This window comes from Podarcis muralis, chromosome Z (genome assembly GCF_964188315.1).
Source record: "Podarcis muralis chromosome Z, rPodMur119.hap1.1, whole genome shotgun sequence".
In the NCBI taxonomy this organism is placed as follows: Eukaryota; Metazoa; Chordata; class Lepidosauria; order Squamata; family Lacertidae; genus Podarcis; species Podarcis muralis.
Window position 1 is genome coordinate 18,936,874 of NC_135673.1, and position 27,844 is coordinate 18,964,717.

The following is a 27,844-nucleotide window of genomic DNA, read 5'->3' on the forward strand; positions in this document are numbered from 1 at the left end:
GTGTCTTTATGACATATGGTTTATTTACCTATATATACAACCTGAGCCTACGATGGAGAGGTTTCCAGCACCACACTCCAAGAGAGTCTGGCTTCTTCCATAGCTGCAGTCCTCAAAAAGAGCCCTCAGCCATTTATCTGCCTCTTTCTTTCTGCTTGTCACATAACTCCTGCTCTTTAAGCTTTTTGGCTCACATTACTTCATTCCTCTTTTGTAAGCTATTGTCTTTAGAGTCAAAGCAGCCCCAACTTGGATCCTAATACCTGTCCCTCAGGTGATTATCTCAACACAGGAGGTAATTAGCCCTTAACACATGCTAATTCTTGAGGATTAAGAAGTGTCTAATACACAGGCTGAAATACCCATGGGTCTTGCAGAGTTTAAAACATTCTAAGCCTTAATTAAATTCGAATGCCTACTGAACACAGTAACTTAGGGTGCCTAGCACCCACAAATTCATAACAATGCATGTGTGCTTGTGTATGTATATGAGTATGCATTGTTTGTATTTGGGTATCAGCTGGTGGGGTACTTCCGATTCACCAGAAATAATGAACCTATTTCTGTTGAGGATAGTGATACTTATTTTTGATCATTTTAAAAAAACAAACAGACAAGGCTTTTGCGGATCATGAGGTCCCTGCGGAACCGACAGACGCCTCGACGTGCCAGTTCGCGGCAGCGGCGAAGGGGGGCGGCCCACACCACTCCGCACCACGCCCCCCTCGTCCGCTGATTGGTCAACTGTAACGCGGACACGTGGTCACGCCCCCTTGGTCCTGACCGGCGGGGATGGCCAGTTGCTAAGGGAGGCCTAGCAGCCGGGCTCCCTCCTCTGTCTCTCTCTCACATCCAAACAGAGAAGGCCATTGAGATAAGGGGCGGAGATGCCACGCCCCCTCTCCAATCCTCGCCTTCTGAGTGGATAAAGGTGACCCGGGCGGGTAGCCGCGCCCCTTCGGTCCTCACCAGACCTGTTTCCAAGGCAGGCTGTCCGTTGCTAAGGGCGGCCTAGCAGCCAGGCTCACCCGGTCATGGAGGCTGGTGGCGGCGGCGGCTACGGACGCCGGCGATTGGGGTGGTGGCAAGAGGTGTTGCCGCTATGGCGTGTGCTCTTGGCGGCGTCGATGATGATTGCTGCGGTTCCCGTCAGGGCGCGGCTGTACCAGGCGGGCACGGACCCGGTGTGGGTGCTAGAGGCCGCGACAGTGCGGAAGGTTCTGCGGGGTTCGCCCTCGGCCTGGCTCGTGCAGTTCTACTCCTCGGCCTGCGGGCACTGCGTCGCGTTCGCGCCCACTTGGAAGGCTCTGGCCGGGGACGTCCGCGGTGAGCGAGCTAAGAGGACGGGGGCCCCTAATAGATTGGGGCGCGCCCCTCCCCTTCCCCATTACTCTCTCTGCCTTATTTATTATGCATTTATCTTCTCCCCATTAGCTTTATGGCTGAGTAGGGGGAGGGGTGTGCATTTGAACCCTGGTGTAGCACAGATCCTATTTTGGCACTCTTAACCAGAACGCGACCATTGGCTCCCACTGGACCCTTAGAGAAGCAGGTTATGCTGTGGGTGGTGGTGGAGGAGAGTGGCTGGTGCAGGGGCCACTCTAGTGAGCATCATTGTTGGTGGTGGAGGAGAAGGATGTTTGGGAGGGAAGTGTTTGAGCCTTTTTATCCTCACAGCAGCCCTATGAGGTAGGCCAAAGTGAGAAGAGTGCATAGGGGTGGGATTCAAACCTGGCGCTTCCTCCCCCAGTCCTTCCCCAAGTTGGTGCTTGGTAGAGTCCAGAACATCTTGGAGGGGCCCGCAGGTTGTGGAAGGCTGGTCAGACTGCTACAGCTGACAACAAACCGGTCTTTTATTTTGCTTATTGCTACTTACCAAATGTATGTATATATAGATATACAGATCTAGATATATCTAGATATCTAGATAACAGAGCAGTGTGCAGCTGTTTATAGTCTGAAGGGATTCAAGGCAGCTTTCTTTGCAGAGTTCTTGTTTCTCCAGGGCTACAACTGAATGCATTTGGCATATTAATTGGAGGATGTAACAGACCAGGGTTTATTGCTGCAGGTTCTAAATGGCTGACAGAGAGGCCACCATAGTTTGCGAATCTTAGATCCATTTCTAGGACTGAGATGATGCCAGTGATGATGGCCTCTGTCCAAATTGAGAAGACATTGCCAGCGAACTGGAGGAGGACAGTGCATAGCTTCAACAATTGTAGTCTTCTCTTGTCCTATATGAGACCTGGTGAGGAGCCATTCTTTATCCCCCAGCCCTTCTCATTTCTCAGCTTCCTGATGGCTCTACCATGAGAAATTCTCCTCCAGCTCCTGGTTGAGGGTGTGAGAAAGAAAGCAGTGAAGTTATCCACCTTCCCCTGGGGCTTCCCAGCTGAGGATGTTCTGATTACCACTTTTAAAAGCTTAACTGATTACATACCCTGCCCAAACCAGCTCAGCAGACTTCTGTCATAAGAAAAGCATGCTGTCTTCACAGTGGCCAACAAGATGCTCCAGTGGGAAACTCACAAGCAGGAATTGAGCACAAGAACACACTCTTCTCCTGCAGTTCCCAACAACTCGTATTCAGAAGCCTTGCTGACAGTGGAGGTAGAGCATAGCCATCATGGCTAGTAACCACAGAGGTTGCAGCTCTCTAAATTCTGCATAGGATGTCATTATGCAGAAGGCAAAACTGTCTGCTGAGAAAGCTGTCTGAACCAAGAAACATCAGACATTTAAAGCATATGGCAAAAGAATTCTGAGAATTGTAGTTTATTAAAAGCACTGGGGATTGTAGCTCTGGGAGGGATAAACTGTGGTTCCCAGAATCCTTTGGGGGTTTACATGTGGTTTATATGTACAGTGTGTATACAGCCCACATCTAGTTTAAAACATGAGAACACAAGAAGAGCCCATGACTTTCTGCATGCCAGGTAGGCAATAAGGGTGTAAAACTGAAGGCCATTCCAAAGTGATTTTGTGTTTCTTCCCAGTTTAAATGTTCTCCAGGGTGGCTGTGTGCAGATGCTGGAAAAATAATAATAATAATAAATTCTTTACTGGGTTGACCAAAAGAGCTGCTCCAGTAAACAATAGGGGTTCCAGATAGTTAAATCTTGAAGTTGCTGGTATTTGTCTGTCTTGTGAGACAATGGAAGAGTGAGGTCAAGCTGTTGGAAAGTTGCAGTGCCTGCTGTAGCTGTAGAGATCATTGTTTTTGTGCTTTCAAGTTTTTGTTGTTGGTAACCTCAAGAGTTCAGAACTTGGTCTTTGCAGCATGAAAGTATATCATATTCTCTGTGTGCACATCATGGTGACAGAACTGACATATCTCCAAGGGTAGTTGTCAAGGAATTTAAAATTTTCTCAAAATATAGTTTGCTGGCTATCACTGTCCTTGGATTGAGAGAGCCTTGCCAGGTATGCTGCTAGCTTTGAGATCAGATTACTATTATGTACTTTACCTGGAGCTGTCCTTTTATGTAGTTTACCTGAAGCTGACTCAGAAGCTGTGGCTTGCTGTCAAGGTGACCTGCCATGAACACACGGTGCCAATTCTGAAAGGCTGACACAGGCTGTCAATGTGTTACTGAGCACACTTCAGGTTACTTGTACAGTATTGGTTTACAAAGCTATATATGCAATTTGAGGCCTGGATACCTGTGAGACCTATTCCCATATACACCTTTTGTTTTGGCTATTCCAACTCAGGATTGTGGTATGCTCATATGTGGGAGGTCCTTCTTGGTGATGGGGCCCCTGCTTTGACACTCCCCTCCGAGACACTACTGGCTGAGAGGCAATTGAGGTTTGGGGGTCAATTGAATTTCAGATTCACATTGTTAAAGCTTGTTTGTAGTTCACCTGCCTCATTTTTGCATATATGGTCTCTAAACTCTGCGCAGCTTGCTTCTGAGTAGGTGTCCTAGGATTGTGCCATAAGCAAACAATTGATTGGATATGTGACATAGCATTGTTTTTGCTCTGTGACAAATAAATCATGTTAAGCCATCTTAGGTTTGCTTGATTTTTATTAGAACATAAGAGTATAGGAACAGCCTGCTGGATTTCACCAGTCCAGAATCACAGTGGCCAAGCAATTAATTTCTTGTGGGAAGGCAGCAAACAAGATTTGCGCACAAAAGCACACTCTCTTCTTGTGACTTCCAGCAACTGATATTCAGAAGCATTACTGCTGCCAACTGTGGAGGCAGAGCATAGCCATCATGGCTAGTAGCCATTGCTGTCCCTCTGCTCCATGAATTTCCCCAGTCCTCTTTTAAAGCCATTCAAGCTGGTGGTCAGTGCCTCCTTTGGGAGCAAGTTTTATAGATAACTATGTGCCAGTTAGGGTTAGTTTATATGGATTTTCAACTCTGTGGAGCTTACTTCAGAGTACACATGCCTGGGATTCTGCCTTAAGCAAACAGCTGGCTGTCTACATTGCTCCATGACAAATGTATCACGTTAATCCATCTCCCAACTTTAGCATTTAGGTTTGCTTGATTTTTGTTGATATGTTTGCTGTTGTAACATAGCTTGTGCTGACTAACAGAAGTTAGATGCCAGTCTGTCAGAGATGCTATCGTTGTGATTCCTGCATTGTAGGAGGTAGGCTGGATGATCCTTGGGGTTCTGTCCAACTCTTCTGTGATCTAACTCTCTAGCCTGCAACATAACTATGAGCCTGTGAAAAGGCTGGGAGGGTGAACTGAAGCATGGCTGCCTTCTTCCACCCCCCTCCCTTTGTTGAAGGCTGAGCAACCCATCTCCCAGCTGCTGCACTTAACCAAGTATTTGTTTGGAGATGGGCTGGCATTGTTGGGAGGCGAGCCATTTGCATTGGTTTTGTGATGCCCCTGGCTCATTTTCTGCTTGAGGCCTGAGGAGACAGGTGGGGAAGGGGAGTGCAGTGCTGAATCATGAATGAGGCAGATCACCCCAAGCCAAACTTTCTGTGCTTGTGTTTCCTGGGACAAATGTGGCTTGGTGGCTATTGTGTGGCTGCCTGAACGCTCCCCCATCTGCTCTGGGATGTTGGTAGCTAGCCTGGTGTCTGCTCAGCTGTCAGTGTGGCAGCTTTTCCAAAGGAAAATAAAAGTCAATGGAAGGAGGCATTTCTTCAGCAAGTTTCATAGACTCATAGAATTTTAGAGTTGGAAGAGACCCCAAAGGATAATCTAGCCCAACCCCGTGCAATGCAGAAATCACAAGCATCTCTGATAGATGACCATCCAGCTTCTGCTTAAAAACCTATAATGAAGGAGAGTCCTTCCCCTGGGCTGATGAAGCTTCCATATTTTCACTTGTCCCTTTTCTGAAACATAACATAAGAAGAGTCTGCTGGATCATGCCAATGGCCCATCTAGTCCAGCATCCTCTTCTCCTAGTGGCTGAACTGTTGCCTGTGGGAAACCAGCAAGCAGGATTTGAACACACAAGTCCTCACCCCTCCTGTGGATTCTAGCATCTGCTATTCAGAAGCCTCCATAGGGGCAGTGTAGCCATAGCATAGCCATCACATCAGAAGTCCTCTCTTCTCAAGCCATCTAGGTTGGTTTCCATCACTGCCACCTGCACTGCCTCCCTGCACAATTTAACTAAGAAGAACTTTCTTTTTTCTGTTCTCTTCCAATATTCAGCTTCACTGGATGCCAACACATTTCTAGTGGTATGAGAGAGGGAGAAAAACTTTTCTCAACCCACTTTCTCCAGGCCATGTTTAATTTTATAAATGGGTGTTTTCCTTTTCCTTTTTAAAAAAATCTTGTTTTCTCTAAGAAAAACTTCTATAAACCCCAAGCACCCAAAGACTTGCAGTTTGTGTGTGTGTGTTTGTGTGTGTGTGTGTTTTGTGTTTGTCTTTGTCAAAGTGACTTTGTGGGTGGCAGCTCCCTCTCTTTGGTTTATGGGTGACCCTTGAAGGGGCTGCAGTGAGGAGATGCAGTCCTCAGGCTCAAAAAGGTATTATTGTGTCTGGTAGGGAGGATTAGGCCCATCCCAACACCATATGGAAAAAAGTTTTACAGTTTACCCTTTCCCCACTCTGTGAAAACCTACCCATCTCATTATGTAGCAAGAACAGAATGCTTGGCTCATAATGTTAGGAACACACATTTTCACCAAACTCGAAAGGGCAAGTTCCCTAGAAGATCCTTGGATTTTTATGGTGTTTAAGCTAACAAAGAAAAATTCAGGTTCTTTTTTAGTGTAAAGTTCTTTAAAATTTCAGTTTATAATGTATATAAGACAGAACAATTATAGCAGGGGGAAATTAAAGGATGAAAAACAAACAACTAGAAAATAGGCATTTAGAATAAGTACAGTTGCATATGGGTTAAAGTAATAAAGTACCAATAAAGAATAATAGAATTGGAAGGGATCCCATTGGTCATCTAATCCAATCCCCTGAACTGCAGGAATATCAACATGATCTAATTCTAGATTTGCCAAGCTTGGGACAAGGGTTGCCTTGAAAATTATGCTTCCACTATAATATGTCATAAAACAAGGCCAAATCATGAAAAGTATCTGGAGGTTCTAATCCTTATTGATATAAAATTATGCATCATTTTCTCCATTATAGCTCTATTCCAGGGTGAGTTGTATCAACTGTCCAGTGTAAGATTTGGAGCTGTTTTCCATTGAGTTGCAATTACTGTTCGAGCTACTATTGGCAACATTGTATCCTCAAAAACGAGAAGTTCAGGTTCTTGTTAGGGTGGGCTCAAATGCATGCATACAACCAGAGGCCCTTGGACCTCAAAGTAAAATCTGTAATTGGCTACAATGCTTTGTCATTTTTCATTGATTCGCACACCTCTGATATTTGGCCAGATTTCACCCCTCACCAGGTGGTGATACAGTGGTTGGGGTTTTCACAAGTTAGACCTGGGTTCAGTTCTCTGCTCAAGCCATGAAGCTTTGCTAGGTGATTTCTGGTCAGGAACTCTCAGCTTGACCTACCTTGCAGGATCATTGTTGATGGCAAAGGGATAATAAAACCAGACCAATTAGGTTCTCATTGCCAGATTTTACACCAGTTAGAGAAATCTGGATTTTATGGCTGCTGGAATTGGCAGAGTTTAGAGTGGTGGACACCTCTGCCCATTCTTCCCGAGACCATCTAATTCCTCCTGTGCAGATTATCATGTCACAACTTGTCTGCTGGGACAATATTAAGTCTGTTTGAGCTTTGCTTCTGGTTCACCTAGAAACCCAGGAGCACCTCCAGCAGCTTTTTTTCTTCACCCCACCATTTGTGACTTGCCATTTGCTGCACTGACAGAGGAGGGTATTAACTGTGCCATGTCTGATGTATGCAACTTGAGAATTTGAGGGGATTTTGACTCAATGAGTCTTGTAGCCTTTGCCTTCTCCAGTGGGAGAGATTAAGCCGATTGCTTGGAGCGCCATAAAATGTTACTGTCACATTGGCTCATTTTAGAATTGTAAAGTTGGAAGAGAACCCTAGGATCATATATTCCAACCCAAAGGTAAACTGGTCCCAAGTGGTTATGCGTTTCGTTCAAGGGTCTTTAGGGGAAATGGAGTGTGGAGTGTGGTTGCTTCCTGGAAATGCAGGGATAAGTCTTTGCCTGTTTCCTTTCAGAGTGGGAACCTGCCATCAGAATTGGGGTGCTGGACTGCGGGGATGAGGTGAACTACGAGACCTGCAAAGACTATGGGGTTCAGTACTATCCCACTTTTAGGGTAAGTGACTCCAGGAACACACATGCCTAGAAACATTTCTGCTTATTCCACTCAGTTAAACAGACTGGGATGTTTGTGAGTTTTCACCCCCACCTTTTGAATCTACAAGCTGTGGTAACAGTTTGATCCTTAAGCCAGTCATTAGGGCTCCCCAGGTGAACATAAGGAGAGCCTTGCTGGATCAAGGCCATTAACCCATCTAGTCCTCCATCCTGTTCTCAGAAGTTGCCCAACCAGGGAAAAGGGCTGGGCAAGCCATGAGGGAGGGGGAGATTTGCAAGAGGATTTGCAAGGTTGTTTTTTGTTTTTTTTTAAGACTTGGTGTCTAATGAGCTGAGCTGCTCTAGAGGTGCTTGACATGATTGCAATCAAATTATCCAGGGGATGGAGTGATTTTCCTATGATGAAAGTTTGCAGCGTTTGGGTTTTGCCTCTGAAATTAGGGTTACCAGACGTCCCTGGTTCCCAGGGACAGTCCCCGGATTCACCAATCTGTCCCAGGACAAAATCTGTCCCCGGAATGTCCCCGTATTTATGCCTGGGGACTTCTGGCGAGGCAACATGGCGGATGCCATGGCAGCGAGCAGCACCTGAGGTCTCGGCCACGTGAATGTTCCAGCCAACCTACCTCCCTCCCTCCCTCCCTCCCTCCCTCCCTCCCTCTCTCCCTCCCTCTGCGCCTCCTCCAGCACCAGCAGCCTCTCTTTTGTGAGGAGGGTTGTGTGTGAGTCCGCTGTTTGTCCACCTCTGGTAACGAGACACTACCACGCCAGTTAAATCTCCATAGAGACTGCACTCGCCCTCCAGCGGTCTCCCGGTTATGGGAAGCCGGTGCCTTTTGTGTGTGTTTTAATGCGTGTTTTCCCAAGACCAGTGAGCGCCTTTACTCAATCTCTCTCTCCCCCCCTCTTTTTTTGGAGTTTGTGTGTTGTAGATGGGCTTCTCTGCCTGCCTTGTGTCGAGGTGTGCGATCGACAACTTTGGGGTTCCCCCCACTAAAAAAAGGTCAAGAACTCTGGGCATCCTTTTCCTAAAATAAAGCATGAAAAAAGAGTGTCCCCAGATTCCTTGAAAAAAATCTGGTAACCATACTTTGAATACCAATTGCTGGAAAACATAGGAGTGGGGAGAGTGCTCTTGTGCAGGCTTCCCACAAGCAACTGTTCAGCCACAGGATGGTGGACTAAATGAGCCATTGGCCTGATCTAGCAGGATCTTCTTACGTTCTTCTGTTTATTATGAGCAGTGATGGTGGCTATTCTAATAAAACCCTCCTCTCTTTTCTCTTCCAGTATTTCAGGGCTTTTGCCAAAGACTTCACAACAGGAGAAAACCACCATGGTAAGACCAGTTCTCTAGAAAATGTGCTCAAAGCAGTAGCACTGAGGACTCCTGTATCAAAAGACTAAAGAATATTCAAGTTGGCTTAAGAGAAAACTTAGTTTAAGCCCATAACATTTAAAACACATGCTCAAGCAGTAATCATCAAAGCCTGATAAGTAAAAGATGGTTATTATGATTTCATTAAATTTATTTACCACTTGATTGGAAAAAAAAACCCCAGATTGGTTTATAAAAAGATAAAACAAGAAAATCAATAAAAATGTACAATACTTTAAAACATACAGAAGTTAGAATACCGAAACAGATTAAAATCCACATCAACTTTTTGAACATCTGGACAGCTTTGTCTAAATGAGAATGTTTTGAGCAGGTGTTGAAAACTGTACAGTAAAGGCACCTTCTTGATATCAATAAGCAGGAAGTTCCAAAGTGCAGGTGCTGCCACACTATATGATCAAGACCTTACAAATGCAGAATGGTTATTATGTGGCACCTATAGTAGTAGCACCAGTTCCACTGATCAAAATGGTCGAGTGGGCACATGTGGAGTAAGGTGATCTCATAGGTTAATGTGATCTCAAAGGTCAGAGGTTTTCAACCTTTTTGAGTCCTTGTCTCCCTTGACCAGCTACATTCTTTCTGTGGCAACCCTGTGGGGCTCAGGAGCCGAGTTATGTCACCCGTTGCCTGCAGAGCTGGCAGCCTCTTACCCTTTCTTGAACACCCTTCCTTGTGGAGTGTTCCCTCAGCCTCTCCCCTCTCCTTGGGAGTCCTGCTGGTGGACTGACTGGGCTCCCTTGCCCACTTGCTTGCTCACTCCGAGGCCGCCTTAGCTCCTGGCAACCATCACCTCCTGACCAGCCCCAAAGGCACCATTTGGCAGCTGAGGTTGTAGCCAGGGCTGCTGCAATAAACAGCCGTGCAAGCCTTTGGGAGGCAGAGACACGAGAGGGCATTAGAGGAGGGAGGGAAGGAAAGAGGAACAGAGGCCACCAGTTGAAAACCACTGTCATAGGTTAATGTTGAAATAGGGTTTCTTGTGTTGGACTCTTGACAGGGTCTTCTTGGGCAGATGTAGCCACCTCCAGATCTTCTGCTCAGAGACACCAGGTGGCATTGAGTGATTAAGGCACCTAAGTGCCTTAATTCTGTGTGCCTCCTGTACCAGATCAGAGGAAAGTTGTAAATGGATCCATTCTGCTTGTCATCAGGGGGAGGAACAAAGTATGTTAGGAATCTGCATGGAGGTGTCTTGTTGTTGCATTGCAGGGGGTTGGACTAGATGACCCTTGGGAACATTTCCAGCTTTAGAAATCTATGATTCATTGTTGTTCTCTCTCCTTAGCAGGCTCTGATCGGGAAGTTCAGACAGTTCGTCAGACCATGATCGACTTCCTGCAGAATCACTCCCGGGAAACAAAACCTCCTGCTTGTCCCCCTTTGGAGCCAATCATGTGAGTATTTTGCATTCAGTATAATAAGTTGTATTGACAAGGACAGCCTACACTCTGGTAACCTCGAGATTAGACTATTGCAATGTGTAGTAGGTGGGACTGTCTCTGAATATAGTTTTAAAACTTCAGCTGAGACAGAATTTAACAGCAAGGTTGCTCACTGGGGCAAGATGGACTGAGCATATAACACCAATTCTGGCTTGGCTACACTGGCTGCCAATTAGTTTCTGGGCCTGATTCAAAGTGCTGGTTTTCACCTACAAACATAAGAAGAGCCTGCTGGATCAGGCCAGTGGCCCATCTGGTTCAGCATCCTGTTATCACAGTGGCTAAGCAGCTGCTTGTAGGAAGCCAGCAAGCAGGATTTGAGCATAAGAGCCCTCTCCCCTCCTGTGGTTGCCAGCAACTAGTATTCAGAAGCATTGCTGCCTCAAACTGCAGAGGCAGAGCATTGACCTTGTGGCTAGTAGCCATCAGTAGCTGCCTCCTCCATAAAGTCTTATGTGACTCAGGATCCCAGGACCTCAAGGACAGCCTCTCTGAACGAACTGACCCAGACCCTGCAATCATCACCTGAGGCCCATTTTTGTGTCCCCCCTCCGGGGGGGGGGGACAGGAGGAGAACAGGGCCTTTTCAGTGGAGTCTTCCATTTCGTGGAATGCTCTCGCCTGGCACAATCATCACATATCTTTAGGTGCCAGGCAAAAACAGGAGACTTTCTTTTACTCCTGGGAAGCAAACAAATTTGCCAAACTGTTTGCTAACTGTTCATATCAAAGCTCCCAGAATCCTTTCTACTGTTGATTAATAACACTGCTACATGCAGTACATGGTTGTATCACTCCACAATTGATTTGGACTCCTGTGGACTTGGCAGTGGGGCAGAGTGAAGGAGAAATTATTGTTACTTATTATTAACTTAATTTATTCCTGCATTGTAGAGGGTTGGACTAAATGACCTTTGGGTCCCTATCAACTCTGCAATTCTAGGATTCTGTTTAATCTCACCTCTTTCCCTGACTGACTGAAGGAGGCCTCCAGACAAAATGGAAAACATAGAAAAGAAATAAACCTGTGTGTATGTGTGTGTGTCAAGAAAGAGAAAACGAGAGAGAATGATCTGTTAAAGCATACTGGTAATTACAAGAAAGATGATCCTGCACTTGTGAAACAGTTAAATTCCCTGTCAAATGACTGTTGTCTCTTTTTTTTTAAGGCCAGAAGAAATGCTTTCTCTCTTCAATAAAGGCTTTCAGCATTACACTGCTGTCATCTTTGAAAGCGCAGACTCATATGTTGGGCGAGAGGTAATGTAATCTTTACCTAATCGGGCCAGTGGTTGATCTAGGCCAGCATCCTGTCCTCACAATGACCAACAAGCTGCCTGTGGGAAACCAGTGTGTGGAACACAAGCACAAGAGCACGTTCCCTGTGGTTTCCAGCAACTGGTATTCAGAAGCATTACTGCCTCCAACTGTGGAGGTAAAGCACAGCCATTGTGGCTGGTAGCCATTAATAGCCCTCTCCTCCGTGAATTTGTCTAATCCTCTTTTAAAGCTATCCAAGTTGGTGGCCATTACTGCCTCAACTCCTGTGGGAGGGAGTTCCATGGTTTGAGTATGCATTACTTAATTCATTAAGGGGTGCAGCAGGCAGGCATGCTGTTGTGTGTGCCCAATGTTGGAAAAAGCTTTTGTGGTGTTTGAAATGCCTCAGTGAGTTAAGGAAAGCTTATTGACTGCAAGGAAGGTCACTGGCTACGAGTGTTTGTGTGTCTTTGGACTGGAGCCCTTTCTGCAAGCTGGGTGTTTATGACATTATATCTGGCCTTATTACTGGGACCTGAGACTTAACCTTCCATTTCTGGTCCTCATTAATGCAGAATCGCATTAGAAAACGTGACGATAAAAGGTTTTGAGGCAGTAGGAAGTGGAAAGAAGCTGGGATTTGTGTTTGGGTTTATGTCCCTATATTAAGACATTTTGTTCCAAGAACTGGCCAAGGAATTGAGGTCACCCTTTGCCTATGGGGGGTTAGGTTAGCCGCTCAAGGCTATAATCCTGTGCATCATTGCAGATAAATCCTGTTGAGCAGAGTGGGATATACTTGAGAGTAAACATAGAATCCTAGAATTGTAGAGTTGGAAGGGAACCCAGGGTCATCTAGTCCAACCCTCTGCAATGCAGGAATCCCAGCTAATGGTTTTGCATAAAATCATAGTATTGTAGAGTTGGAAGAGACCCCAGGGTCATGTAGTCCAAACCCACTGTGTGGGTTCTTCGTCCTGGTCTCTCTCTGGCGAGTGAACTATAGCATGTCTACATCTTTTGGGTAAGCTCTGGCTTTCTTTGCAGGGAGAAAGGTCAACTTGCAGCAGCATGCATATAACCTGTGTGTGTTTCTACCCACACCCAGGTGATATTGGACATGAGTCAGTATGAAAACATTGTGGTAAAACGAGTGCTGGATTCCAACACGGCTTTTCTCAAGAAGCTCAGCATTACCTCTGTCCCTTCATCTTACCTGATCTATCCCAATGGATCCCATGGATTAATCAACATGTAAGTGTGAGTGGGGGTGAGTTGTGATGTGGTGAATTTCAAAAGGGACAAATGTGAGGTTCTGCACTTGGGCAGGAATAACCTGATGCACTAATATAAGATGGGTTGCCAGCAGTCCATGTGAAAAGGATCTAGGGGTCTTAGTAGACCGCAAAGTTCACACTACACGAGTCAACAGTGTGATTCAGCAGCAAAAAAAGCTAATGCTATTCTAGTATTGGCAGAAGTATTGTGTCCAGATCAAGCAAAGTGATAGTACTGCTCTCCTCTGCCTAGGTCAGACCACACCTGGAGTACCATGTCCAGTTGATGATCAAGGGCCTGGAAACCAAGCATAATGAGGAACAGTTGAGGAAGCTGGGTATATTTAGCTTGAAGAAGAGGAGAAAGGATAGCCATCTTCAAATATTTAAAGAGCTGTTACATGTAAGACAAAGCAAGCTTGTTTTCTGCTACTTCAGAGGGGAAAACCCAAACCAATGGATTCAAATGACAAGAAAGGAGATTAAAACTAAGCGTTAGAAAGAACTTTAGGAGGGTAAGAGCTGTTTGACTGTGGAACGGATTCCCTCGGAAGCTAGTGGACTCTCCTTCCTTTTAAGCAGAGGTCGGGTGGCCATCTGTCAGTGGTGCTTTAGCTGTGCTTCCTGCATTGCAGGGGGCTGGGCTTGATGACCCTTGGGGTCACTTTCAACTCTACAGTTTACTGAATGTAAGAAGAGTATGGAGATTAGTAAACATTTCCTGTTGCAAATGTGCAAATTCTTGAAAACAACCCCCTGCCTTGTGAACAGCTAATAAACCTTTTGCCAGTGATTATTGTGGAGAGGGGAAGTGGGATCTAGAAACAGCTACCTTAATAAAATGGCACAGAAACTACTTTGGTCACCCTATATGATGATCTCTGTCAGGAGAGAGACAGGGGAAATGTTTCCCTGTTAATTTTCCTTGACCTCTTTGATACCATTGATCATGGGATCCTTCTAGAGTGACTGTCTGAGTTAGGGATGGGTGGCTTCTCTTTGCAGTGGTTCTGGTCCTACTTTGATGGTCGTTTCTACAAGGTGATGCATGGGGAGTTCTCTTTGGACGTGCAGCCTTCAATTCAAGGTTCCTCAGGGTTTGATCTTTTCCCTCATGCTGTTTAATATCTACCCAAAACAGCTGAGTGAGGTTATCTGGAGTTTTGGAGTATGTTGTCTGCAATATGCTGATGACACACAGCTCTACTCTCCATTACATCTGCAGGGGTGGCAGTGGAAGTGCTGGTCTGTTATCTTGCTTCGGTAATATGCTGTAGGAGAGCTAACAAACTGAAGCTCAATCCCAATAAGACTGAGGCACTGTTAGTGGATAGCTTACTAGAGTGGATGGATGGGGATGTCCTGCTCTTGATGGAGTTATACTCCCTCTGAAGGAATGGGTAAACACCTTGTGGGTGCTTCTGGATCCATTGTTGTTGCTTGAAGCTCAGGCGACGTTGGTGGTGCAGAGTGACTTATCAGCTTTGGCTGGTAGCCCAACTGCACCCCCATCTGCACAGGAATAGCCTAAGTTCTGTTGTCTATGCTCTGGAAGCCTCTAGGTTAGATTACTGCAACATGTTTTATGTGGGGCTGCCTCTGAAGATGGTTTGAAACTTCAGCTAGTGCAGAATTTGCTAGCCTGGTTGCTCACTAGGACAAGGCAGTTTGAGCATGTAACACCAATCTTGACCTGACTGCACTGGCTGCTAATTGGTTTCCAGGCCCAATTGAAAGTGCTGGTTTTGACCTATAAAGACTTAAATGGCTCAGGACCATAATACCTCAAGTGCCGCCTCTCCTCATATGAACCAACCAAGACCCTGCAATCACCATCTGAAGCCCTTCTTCACTTCACAAGAGTTCCTGAGGTTGGCAACATGATAATGGGCCTTTCCCGTGGTGGCTCCCTGTTTGTGGGATGCTGTTCCCAGGGAGGCTCACCTGGTGCCTTCATTACACATCTTTAGCTGCCAGGCAAAAGCATTTTTACTCTCCCTGGCCTTTTAAACTGTGTGTGGGCTTGGTGGACAATAGTTTGTTTGTAACTATGTTATGTACTTTTGTGTTTTTGTACTGTAAACTGCCCTGTGACCTTCAGGTAGAGAGTGGTATAGAAATTAAAAAAAATGATAATGATAGTAATAAAATATGCATCATGCCTTAATTTGTGTAGTGATATATTTTCTCAGAGGCAATATTTTCCCCTGTAACCTTCAGAGGAGAATTTCTGTTGAGCCCAATGAAGCTTCTGTCTTCTGTCGATACACTGTTGTTCCTCTCTGCCTGTTGAGCTTCAGCTGTTCTTAACTTTTGCACTGTCCTTCCATACACAGTTTGAAGCCGCTTCGGTCTTTCTTTTCTTCCTATTTAAAGTCACTCCCTGGCGTCGGAAGAAAACCTCCACCAACACCCATCAGGCAAAACCAAGAAGAAAACCAGGACATCAAAGAATGGAAAGACTTTGACAAGTAAGTGGTGCTGCTGGGCTCCCCCTTTCATGGCAAACAGCTAAGGGCTGAGTACAGCTCACCTCTGCTCAGAGTAGACCCCCTGAAATGAAAAGGCCTGAGATATGGACATCTGTCAAATATTCTTTAGTTGGATGTCCATGAGTTCTGTTGTTATGATAGAGGGTGTAAAACCTTTCTCTATCCACCATGTCAGGCATAATTTTTAAAACTATCATGTCACCTTTTACTTGCCTTTTCTCTAAACTAAAAAGTCCCAAACACTGCAACTTTTCCTCATAGGAGAGTCAATCCATCCGCTTGATAATTTTGGCTGCCCTTTTCTGAAACTTTTCCAGTTTTACAATAACCTTTTTGAGGCCATCAAAACTATCTACAGTGTTGCAAATGTGGTCATACCAAAGTTTTGTATAATCCAACTTTTTTTTTTGGGGGGGGGGGATGAAGACTTGCTGCTTACATGCTTTGTTTATTGCAAGGGAGGAGGTAGTGTCAGTATTTGCCCTGACATGCAGCATACAAAAGGGCCTGGGGTGTGCAGAACTCCCCAGGCATGTGTGTGTGTGAGAGAGAGAGAGGGAGAGTGATTCTGCATGCCTGATACTGAAATGAAGTGGAAAGGTCTTGCAGGTGGTAGCCCCCTTGCTCATGCACCCGCAGCAGATGAGGGCACATCACCATTTCAGAACTCTGCCTAAGAGCCAGGTTATTGTGAAAGCATTTCCATGATACTTGCTTTTGCTTGGATGACCTCCAGCAAAAGTTTTGAAACTCTGACATTTCAAAAGCCACTAAAAAACCCCTAATAGCTGTCTGGACCTTGTCCAGCCTTGAGGAATGTGGGCGTCTCCTAGCAGCTGAGTAACCCAACAGGAGGCTTGTGGCGAAAGAAGCAGTTTATGCCCTGGCAAATCTTCTGTCCATTGAGATCAGCCCTCTGAAGCAAGCAGGTATACACAAACCATCCAAGAATGCTGTAGACCACAAGTTTAACATGGGCCAACAGTGTGATGCAGCAGCAAAAAAAGCTAATACAATTCTAGGCTGCATCAACTGTAGAATAGCATTCAGAGCAAGGGAAGTAATAGCACCTCTGTATTGTGCCTTGGTCATACCACACCTGGAGTACTGTGTCCTGTTCTGGGTGCCAGAATTTAAAAAGGATATTGACAAGCTGGACTGCATGCAGAGGAGGGTGACCAAGATGATCAAGGGTCTGGAAACCAAGCCTTATGTGCAATTGTTTAGGGAGCTGGGTATGTTTACCATATAGGAGAGGTGACTGAGAAGAGATCTGAATTGCCCTCTTCAAATACCTAATGTGCTGTCACATGGAAGACAATTTCTGCTGCTCCAGAGGGGAAGACTCCCACTTCTGAGGCAAGGAATGAATCTTAGCACATATTGGTTACTTGTGGGAAAATACAGTAACCTCAGAGCACAGACTGCTAAGGATAAACCCTCTTTTTGACATGTTGGTAATGTCAGTTCTCTGGTGCTTTTGCTTTCTTCCTGGCAAACCAACTCATCTTCCCCTTTTAAAATTCCCATTCACCATGTGTGTTGCCTGTTTTCCAGATCCAAGTTGTACATGGCTGACCTTGAGTCCGGATTGCATTACTTGCTCAGGATCGAGCTCGCCACTCATAAGACTCTGGAAGGAGCCAAGCTGAAGACTTTCAAGGATGTTGTTACACTGTTTGCCAAGGTAAACGTTTCTGGTTTTTTTATTGCATTTGGTAAGAGCACCATAAATCTGGCCCCATGGAGGACTCTGCATCGGCCGAAGTAAACATCCAATAAAGTAAACTTTGATGTGTTTATGTGGAGGGGAAGAATTAATAGCCACCAACCCTGCAGCTCATCGCAAAGGTCAAATTAAAACCAAGGCTGCTTGTTGCTGCCTTGCAAAAGCAGCAAATCAAAAAAGTTGTGGAAAATGGCTTCTTTATAAAGCAGATTACAGGATATGATATGAGAGCCATCTTCAAATATCTATAGGGCTGTCACGTGGAAGATGGAGCAACTGGCAGGAGCGAGCCAGCAGTAAATCACACTGTGCATGTTGTAGTTAACTCTTTATTAGCAAGAAGAGGATCTGCACAGACTTGGCAAAATGTCAGGCCTAATGTGCACAGGAACTTATACCTCTAGGTCTTGCCCCATGAATTAGTTGCTGAGACTTAAGGCCCCTGCCTCCCCACAGCCACCTATGTCTCCTCTCCAGAATTTTTTCAAAGCAATAGATGACTGTGCCTGCGTGCCTGTCTTTGCTACTCCTGGTTCTTGCCTCTTCTGGTTCCGAGAGACTGGCGGGTAGGGAGTTTGTCACAGCAGAAGGGGGAGACACCCATGACTCTTCAGCAGCCTGACTCCTCTGTGCCTCTTAGCCTCTCTCCTACCACCCTCCTGTTCCAGCTTCTGCCTCTGTCTCTGGACTTCTGTCTGCCACAGACTCTCCCTGCTCACTAAGCCTGTCACCTCTTCAGCTTCTGACACCTTCTCTTCTTAGTCTCCCTCTGACCACTCATGGTTTTCCAACCATCACCCCCCCCCCCAGGCTCCAGTGGTTCTTCCTACCATTCTTCTGTGTCCAACCAGTCCATGACATCAAGCTTTATTTCTCCTGCTCTGGAGGTTAGGACCTGAACCAACAGATTCAAATTGCAAGAAAGGAGATTTCAATCAATATTAGGAAGAACTTTCTGATAGTGAGAGCTGTTTGACAATGGTTTGAACTCCCTCAGGAGGTGGTGGTCTCTCCTTCCTTGGAGGTTTTTAAGCAGAGGTTGAATGGCCATTTGTTAGGGATGCTTTAGTTGTGATTCCTGCATTGCAGGGGGTTGGACTACATGATCCTTGGGGTCCCTTCCAACTCTACAGTTCTGTGATTCTATGAAAAATCCAGACATTCATTTTCTGAAATCAAGACTACATGTCTTTCTCTCCCAATAGAGCAGTGGGAATTGCAGCCTGCATTCTGTTGATGTGACCTGGGCTTTATCCTCCCCTATCCCTAAGATTTTAACTCCATTTTGTTGAGCCTAAATATCTCAGTGTGAAAACAGCTGGGCTGATGCCAGATTACTGGGTGTCTTATACTGTACTTGCTTTTTCTAAAGAATAGCACTCAGAGCATCGCTAAGTCGCTGGGATCTTTGCTCAGTGTTCAGGCTTCGGATTTTGATTATTGCAGGATTAGCTCCTTGGCTGCTAATGCTGCTTGCAGCAACTCTGCTTCCTAAGACCTGAGCTCCTTTCTGCTCCCTCTGAGAAGCCTTCTGAGTGCTCTTTGAGATTTGTGTGGGGAATCTGGTGTGAATTTTGCTGCCTGAAAGCTGTCTCTCCTTATTTCACATACAGGGAGGAGGATCAAACTGATTCTTTGCCTTCTCTCTTTCTCTTTGTTGTTGCTGTAAAGTTTCATTTTATAATGTATATAAAATAGAGAACAATTATAGCAACAGATGAAAATGAGAAGATGGAAAGCAAAGCCATAAAACAGGCTCATTGAATGAGTTCAGTTGCACAGGGGTTAAAGTAGCAAAGTTCCAGTAAAGAATAATATAATTGGAAAGGATCCCAGGGTTCATCTAGTCTAACAACCTGCAGTGCTGGAAGATCATTATCTAATAATCAAGTCCAATTCCAGATTTGCCAGGCTTATGGCAAGAGTTGTCTTGAACACACACACACACACACACACACACACACACACTTGATTTCAGTGAGAAGTAGAACCTCCAGACACTTTAAAAATGATTTGGCCTTCCTTTATGACATATATGTCATAAAGGAAAGCCAAGTCATTTTTTAAGTGTCCGGAGGTTCTACTTCTTATTGAAATCTCCAATTATGCGTTATTTTCTCTATTATTGCTCTGTTCTATAGCTAGTGGTACCAAGTGTCCAATGTAAGATTCAGGGCTGTTTCCCATTGAGTAGCAGTGACTATTCAAGCTGCCAAGATAAATTCTTCTTACAATATATGTACATTAGTATCCTCAAAAAGATTCAGTCTCATTAATTTTGGATCAAGCTGATCCAGAAACCCCTGAGTGGTAAACAAGTGGGTTGCTCCACTTTTCCTTGACCCACCAGGAACCCCTGCTGCATCCATGATTGTGCACCAGGTTTTGCGGAAATCCTGAGGTCAGGCAGCACCTCCTCTTCCTGTTGAACTTTTGGCACTTAGTGAAGACTTATTTATTCTAGCAGACTTTTTAGCTGTATTCTGATTTTATAGTTTTAACCTATTTTTAGCCTTACTGTATTGGGTTTCTTAGATTGATTGCTGCAATGTGGGGCTTCCCTTGTGCTGCAGTCCCAGAGGCTGCAGTCAGTGCAGAACGTTGCAGCATGATGCTATAACAGGAGTGAGGACTTGTCAGCATATAACACCCCTGCTCAGAGATCTGCACTGGCTGTCCATTTGCTACCGGGTCAAGGGGTTTCCATTAGTATACAAAGCCCTTAACCTCTTGGGACCAGTTTACCTTTGAGATCATCTTGCCCCACATGGGGCTGCTTGACTGCTTCAGTTGGCAGAACTGGCATTGTTACATAATACCTGTTCTGCTTTTGTCAGAACTCAATCATTTAGTGTGGCAGCAGCTATGCTTTGTCACTCACTCCCTGTCTATTGATATCAAGCAGGCGTCTTCACTGTATTTTTTTCAGCACCTGCTAAAAATATTCTTGTTTAGACAAGCCTACCAAGATGCTTAGAATGTGTGGATTTTAATCTGTTTTATTATTTTAACTTTTTGTAGGTTTTAAACCATTGATTTTCTTGGTTTATCTTTATCTGCTTTAGGATGGGATGATTTTTTGCACTCAAGTGGTGTATAAATTTTAGGAAATAAATAAGATAAATATTTTTCTTAGAAATAAAGACACTGGTCATCACTGCACCTTGAGGCACCAAGTTCCATAAATTATTATTCATTACTTGAAGGAACAGCTTCTTGTTTTGCCTCTCTTGCATCTGCCTTCTAGTGTAGAAAGTAAGCAGGACTGCTTTTTTGCCGCTTTTTCAACGCATGGATCATCACCACTTTTTCCAATTCTGATTAATCTTCATAGAAGGAGCAAAGATGGCGGACAGTGTCAGTCTGTGAGAATAAGCTCTAAGATGTGGTTAACTTTCTCATCTTTCATGCAGCTGTTTCCTGGACAGCAGCCTGTGATGAAGTTGCTGGAGACCTTGCAAGTGTGGCTACTCAGCCTCCCACTGGACAAAATCCCGTATGATGCCATCCTTGATCTGCTCAACAACAAGATGCGGGTAAGCCCCAACTAGCTCTTGGCATAAATGGCTGCTATAGCAAATGTGGGATGGAGTTGTGTGATCCAATGCACTGCTGCCTGACAACTTTGCTTCACAAAGAGCATTTTCAACAGTCCTTGTGAGCTGTGTGTCCCATAATGCCTGGCAGTTGGATCATAGAATTGTAGAGTTGGAAGAGTCATGTAGGGTCATGTAGTCATCCCCTCTGAAGCAGCAGAAAACAAGCTTGCTCCATTTTCCACGTGACAGCCTGTCAAACATTTGAAGCTGACTGTGATCTCAACTCTCTGTCCCCTCCAGGTTAAACATAGCCACCTCCCACAACTGTTCCTTTTTAAGGCTTGGTTTCCTCTAGCTCTTGATCCTCCTCCTTGCCCTCCTCTGCACACCCTCTAACTTGTTAATTGCATTCAGTCAGACCAAAGGCCCCTCTAGGCCAGCATCCTGTGCTCAGAGTGGTCATCCAGGTACCACTTTGAAAGCCCTCAAGCTGGACCATGAGCACAGTTGCCCCACTTCCGATTCCAGCAATCTGGTATAGAGAGGTGTAACCACCTCCCAGTGCCTGATATTTTTATTTATTTTGGTTAGAAAATTTGTAGTTCACTGTTTGTGGAAAGAAAACCTCAAAGCAATTTGCCCTGGTGATTGTACATGTCCATCATGGTCTCCTGGCAGAATTATCTACAGGTCTTGTCACTATTGCTGATATCGGCGGTGGTGTTTTGAGCCTTTCAAAGAGATGCTGAAATGACAGTCAGTTACAATAATCCCAGCTTGTCGAGGTATTTATGAACACAATAAGAGCCTGCTGGATCAGGCCAGTGACCGATCTAGCTCTGGTTCCTGTTCTCATAGTGGCCCAACAGTTTCCTGTGGGATACCAGGATTTGAGCACAAGAGCAGTCTCCCCTCTTGCGGTTTCCAGAAACTGGGATTCTGAAATTGCTGCCTCTGACTGTGGAGGGCAGCGCATAACCATCCTGGCTAGTAGCCGTTGATAACTCTCCCCTCCATGAATTTGTTGAATCCTCTTTTAAAAACATCCAAGTTGGTGGTCCTCAGTGCCTCATGTGGGAAGGAATTCCACAGTCAAATAGGACTTTGTTTTATCTGTTCTGAATCTTCCAGCATTCAGCTTCATTGGATGTCCTTGAGTTCTAGTGTTGTGAGAGGTAGAAAAACTTTCATGTTGCCTCTTAACAAACCTTTTCTCTAGATTAAGAAGTCCCAAACAGTGCAACCTTTCCTCCTTGGGAACATGTACCATGCCCTTTATCATTTTGGTTGGCCTTTTCCAAACTTTTTCCAAATCTGTAATCCCATTTTTGAGTTGAGGTGATCAGAACTGCATACTGTCTTCCAAAGATTTGTATAATGGCATGATGATACTGGTAGTTTTGTTTAACACATGCTGGCTTTTTCTAGATCTCTGGGCTGTTCCTGCCCAGCCGCATCCAGTGGGTCGGGTGCCAGGGCAGCCGGGCAGAGCTGCGGGGATACCCTTGCTCCTTCTGGAAGCTCTTTCATATGCTGACTGTCCAGGCGGCTGTCCGGCCACAGGTCCTGCTCAACACAGGTAGGAGATGGCTGGTCCCTCTGAGAGTCTAAGGCAACTCTCCAGGGATGCTTTGCACTACCACTCTCATCAGCCTCAGCATCATTGCTGGCTGGGGCTGATGGGAGCTGTAGTCCAAAGCCTCTCTGGAAGGCACCAGTTAGAGGAAGACTGATTTTAGGAGTTGGGGAGCGGGTCTGGCATCCTTTGGTCATTCACTGCAGTTAGAAGCAGTCAGCTCAAGTGCAACAGAAAGTGTTGGGGTTCTGGGGAAAGCACTGGCTTCCCTGCTTCTTGCAACCATGCACTGAAAGCTGGATCACTTGTTTGCACAGGAGCAAAGTAAGGGAGCTGCCTAAGTGCTGCCTTTGTGTGATGAGCATGTTTGCAAAAACATTTGGCTCAGTCGCAGAAAAGGCTGCTTCATAAAAAGATGAGGAGTGTATGACAGGCTAGAGCTGCAATTCAGCATCATAGAACTGTAGAATTGTAGAGATGGAAGGGACCTCAAGGGCCATCTAGTTAAACAGGAATCTTAATGAAAGCATCCATGGAAAATGGCCATCCAACGTCTGTTTAAACACTCGCAATGAAGAAGAGTCCTCCATCTTCCAAGGGAGACCATTCCACTGTCAAATAGCTTTTACTGTCAGAAAGGTCCTCTAGTCAGAATCTCCTTTCTTGCCATTTGAATGTGCTGGTTTGGGTCCTCCCCTGCAGAGCAGCAGAAAAGAAGCTTGCTCCATATTTGTGTGACATCCTTTAGATATTTGAAGATGGCTATCATATATTCTTTAAGTCTCCTGTCCTCCAAGCTAAGTATCCACAGCTCCCTTCACTGTTCCTCGTAAGTCCTTGTTTCCACACATTCCAGCTTCACCACACCTTAAATTGTGGTGCCCTTAAGTGGACACAAGACTCCAGGTGGGGTCTGACCAAGGCAGAATAGTACTATTACTTTCATTGATTGAGACTCTACTATTGATGCAGTGTAGAATAGCATTAGTTTTTTTGCTGCTGCATCACACTTTTGGCTCATAACAGGACTGCTGAATTTTTCTCACATGTACTGCTGTCAAACCAGATGTTCCCCATGCTTTATTTGTGCATCTGGTTATTCTTGCCTAAGTGCAGAACCTGACATTTGTCCCTATTGAATTTCCTTTGCCAACTCTTCCGTTCCAGAGGAAGGTTGAAAGTTGAAGGTCTGCATGTCTCTGTGTGTCTTCCACATACTTTGCCATCCGTTGAAACCAGGCCACATTTTTTTATCGCTTCTTACGACAAAAGAATTGGGTCAGGCGGCCGGATTAGGTCTTGGGAGGTGTTCCCCCCCTTATTGCTTGCTTTTAAATCCCATCTACTAAAAAGCCGGATTCTCCCCCTAATCCTGCCAGCCGCAGGTGGGCTTTGATGGGACTTGCCCACTTTAAAGATTAGGGTTACCCTGAATCGCAGCAGTTCGGGGGCGGGTGACGGCAGCTGTTTACACAAGATGCATCCCTCGCCTGGTCAAAGGAAGGAGCCTTTTTCGTGGCGTCTTTCCGTCTGTCTTAAACCCCTCAAGAGTGGTGCAGAGAAATGGTGATCCAAGCAATCCCCTCTGAATAATTCACCCATATTCACCCATAAGCAGAATTTGGCCACCTGTCGGGGATGTGTTAGTTGTGATTCCCACTTTGCAGGGTGTTAGACCAGGGACTGGATGACAGTTGGGAGTCCCTTTCAATTATACAATTCTTTGCTGCTATGATTCTGTATTCCTCCTTGTTCTATGATTCTATGCTCCACAGGGTAGGACCCAATCAAATGGATTTAAATGAATCACAGAATCATAGTATCGTAGAGTTGGAAAGGATGCTGAGGGTCATCTAGTCCAACCCCCTGCAATGCAGGAACCTCCACCAAAGCATCACAGACAGGTCCTCTGACAGATGGCCATCCAACCTCTGCTTAAAAACATCCAAAGGAGAGTTTACCATTTCTCAAAGGAGTCCGTTCCAGTGTCAAACAGCTCTTACTATTGGAAAGTTCTTCCTTGTTTAGTCAAGTTCTTGTAACTTGAATCCATTGGTTCGAGTCCTGCCCTTCAGAGCAGGAGAAATCAAGCTTGCTCCATTGTCCATATGACAGCCTTTTAGATATTTGAAGATGGTTATCATATCTCCTCTCAGTCTCCTCTTTTCCAGGCTAAACATACCCACCTCCTTCAACTGTTCCTCTGAAGGCTTTCCAGACCCTTGATCATCTTGGTCACCCTCTGTTGCAAATGTTTGAGATTTCCAATATCCTTCTTAAATTGTGGCACTCAGGCCTGGACACAGGACTCCAGGTGGGGTCTGACCCAAGGCAGAATAGTGGTACTATGATTTCCCTTGATCTGGATGCTATATTTCTGTCGATTCAGCCTAGAATAGCCTTAGCTTTGTTTTTTGTTTTTTGTTATTTTTGCTGCTGCTGCATCACACTGTTGGCTCATACTAGGACCCCTAGATCTTTTTCACATGTTCTACTAGCAAGCTGGGTGTCCCCCATCTGATATTTGTGCAGCTGGTTCTTCCCACCTAAGTGCAGAACCTGACATTTGTCCCTATTAAAATTTATTCTGTTACTTTGGACCCAGTTCTTCAAACAGTTATGGTCATCTTGAATCCTGATTCTGTCTTCTATGGCATAAGCTAATGAGGAGAAATTAAAAGAAAGGATATTCCAAGTCAACATTAGGAGTAACTTTCTTAAGGTAGGAGCCACTTGACAGTGGAATAGACTCCTGCAGAAAGTGGAGGTCCTGGAGAAGCAGAGCAAAGCTAAGAAAAATAATTTAAAAATGAAAAAAATATTTTTGTGTGTGTATGTGTGTGACACCCACCCACCCAAAACTCTTTCCTTAATTGTCTAGCTTAAGGCATCTCTCAAATTTCACAACCAATTATTTAAAAATATTTGAAAATGTTAATGTAATCTATATCTTGTGTTCCTTTTCGAATCTGTGGACTTTGTCTGATTATTGCCAACACATTCCACACATTTCCAAGTCCTCCTTCATGATGGATGGCAAATCACCCTGTAGTCCCATTTCTATTGAGCTGCAGGTGAATCAGCCCAAATGCGATGGGGGATGTTGATGGGCACCGCTTGTTTTAGAGTTTGGTTTTGATTCAGCCTTGCTGGCCTTCCATCTCTCATTGCAGGTTTTGAAGGCAACCCCCAGGTGGTGCTGCAGGTCCTGAGGAAGTACATTCGGGATTTCTTTGGGTGCCGAGCCTGCTCTCAGCACTTTGAAGAGATGGCTGAGGAGTCACTGAAGGATGTGAATACCCTGGATGAGGCCGTGCTGTGGCTCTGGGAGAAGCACAACGTTGTGAATGCCCGTCTGGCAGGTGTGAAAGCAGAACTGGGCCAAGATGACCAGTCTCTCCTTGGGCTTTCAGAAAAGGGGAACCCAAATGATCAAGGGAATGGAGTGACTCCCCCATGAGGAAATGTTGCAGTGCTTGGGTCTTTTAGTTTAGAGAAAAGACAAGTAAGAAGCAGCATGATAAGAGTTTGTAATATTTCTCCCTCTCTCCTGATGCTAGAACTCATGGGCATCTGGTGTCGGAAGGCTTAGTAGAGAGAAAAGAAAGTACTTCTACAGAACTTGCCCCCGAAGGAGGCAATGACAGCCATCAACTTGGATAGCTTTAAGAGAGGATTAGACAAATTCACCAGTCACAGTGACTGTCCACAGTAAGAGGCAGCAATGCCTCTGAAATCCCAGTTGTTGAAAACCGTGGGAGGGGAGAGGGTTTTTGCACTTGGTTCCTGATAGCTGACTTCCCACAGGCAACAGTTCAGCTCCTGTAAGAACAGGATGCTGTCCCAGATGGGCATTGGCCTGATCCAGCAGGCTCTTATGTTCTATGCTCTTATATTAACATATTTATTCATCCAGTAATTCTAACTGACCCACAAAAGTAACTATGCCTGGTCTGTATACCATGCTTAAACCAGAATTTCCCAATTCAAGCTGTCACAGGAAGCTGTGGTCTAACAAACCATGGCAATCTGTTCCTCCAAACTGAGAATGGAAGGAAGTGTCATGGGAAACAGAATGGCAGACTGGAACCTTGAACAAGAGGCACTCCAAGCAGCACTATTGGACTGCAGGGCCCACTTGCGTGGACACCAAGTATTAAAGAGTGAAAGCCATAGCTCCAAAAGTGGAACTTTGATTAAAAACAACAACATAAAGACATAAGAAGAGCCTGCTGGATCAGTCCAGCATCTTGTCCTCACAGTGGCCAACCTGTTGGCCCAATGGGAAACCTGCAAGCAGGATCCAAGCACAAGAGCCCTCCCCATTTCTCCACTTGCTTCATAAGGGAGTCACTCCATCCCCTTGATGTCCATCTCCCTTTTAAAGTGAGCCCACCAGAACTGTCTGCAGCCTTCCAAACGTCATTGCACCAAAAATTTGTATCAACAGTATTATTATATTGGCAGTTTGACAAATGATTCATAAAGCAAATTCACTTTTTTTATTCTTTGGTTTGTAATCCGTCCATCTGACATGAATACTTTAGTTGCAATTCCTTCATTGCAGGGGGTTGGGATAGATGGCTTTCGGATCCCTTCCAACTCTACAATTATATGATTCTGTGATTCATGCAGGGCTCCTGAACTAATTCTCTGCCCCTTCTTGACAGGTGGCTTGAACGAAGACCCAAAATTCCCTAAACTCCAGTGGCCGACACCAGACATTTGCCCTCTTTGCCACGAAAAAAGAAATGGCTTGCATGCCTGGAATGAAGCCCAAGTCCTTCAGTTTTTGAAGCGCCACTACAGCAGCGACAACATTCTCTACACCTACACTGAGGAGGGATCAAAAGAAGAGGGCGACGAAAACTCCCATAAGAAAAACGTCAGAAAGAATGAAGAATGGATCCCTAATCTGGAACGACAGCTGGATCCTGATTCTCACGTATTGGACATATTACTAGCCAAAGACCAAAACAAGCCTTTGGCCAAGGAGGAAATGAAGCCAGCTGTCTCCTTCCTGGGGATAGGGTTCTCCAATGTCGACATGAGCCTCTGCATTGTCCTTTACATTGCATCCTCTTTCTTCCTGATGATCATGTACTTTTTTTTCCGGATGAGGTCCAAGCGCCGGAAAATGTGGCATCCCCGTCCATACGTTTAGGCCAGAAGGAAGCCCCGGTTTCTCTCTTGGCCTGCAGCTTTAAGGTTTTTGATCAGGGATTTTTTCTTCTTCTCAAAAAGCAGTATTTCTTGTTCTGGGAAAGGGCTTTCCCTTCTTCCAAGTGTTCATCTACTGCTCTTCCTGGAGCTCCCTGTTGTGGGATGGACTGGATTTGAAACATGTGCCTGTAACTGCCAAACACACACATCACACACAGACATTAAAGTGTTTCAGACATTAAA

At 45.2% G+C, this 27,844-nt stretch overlaps 1 protein-coding gene across 2 annotated transcripts; it reads left to right on the forward strand.

Moving 5' to 3' along the window:
* The first annotated feature begins 963 nt into the window (after positions 1-963).
* Positions 964-27,844, forward strand: QSOX2 (quiescin sulfhydryl oxidase 2). Of its 2 annotated transcripts, none has more exons than XM_028715255.2 (12): positions 964-1,326; positions 7,619-7,719; positions 9,012-9,060; positions 10,409-10,517; positions 11,735-11,825; positions 12,934-13,079; positions 15,439-15,573; positions 17,152-17,281; positions 20,737-20,859; positions 22,291-22,441; positions 25,612-25,800; positions 27,109-27,844. In XM_028715255.2, the coding sequence occupies exons 1-12, from the start codon at positions 1,035-1,037 to the stop codon at positions 27,600-27,602; spliced, it is 2,010 nt and encodes a 669-aa protein (XP_028571088.2). In that variant the 5' UTR covers positions 964-1,034; the 3' UTR covers positions 27,603-27,844. The 2 variants fall into 2 exon arrangements, with proteins under 2 accessions (XP_028571088.2, XP_028571089.2); XM_028715256.2 differs by having other exon boundaries at positions 10,412-10,517.

Excerpts from the sequence above, each read along its gene's own strand:
- QSOX2 (XM_028715255.2), top strand. The coding sequence starts at position 1,035 with ATGGAGGCTGGTGGCGGCGGCGGCTACGGACGCCGGCGATTGGGGTGG. Across the intron at positions 10,518-11,734 it reads CCCCCTTTGGAGCCAATCAT|GCCAGAAGAAATGCTTTCTC; the intron begins GTGAGTATTTTG and ends TTTTTTTTTAAG. Across the intron at positions 25,801-27,108 it reads TGTGAATGCCCGTCTGGCAG|GTGGCTTGAACGAAGACCCA; the intron begins GTGTGAAAGCAG and ends CCTTCTTGACAG.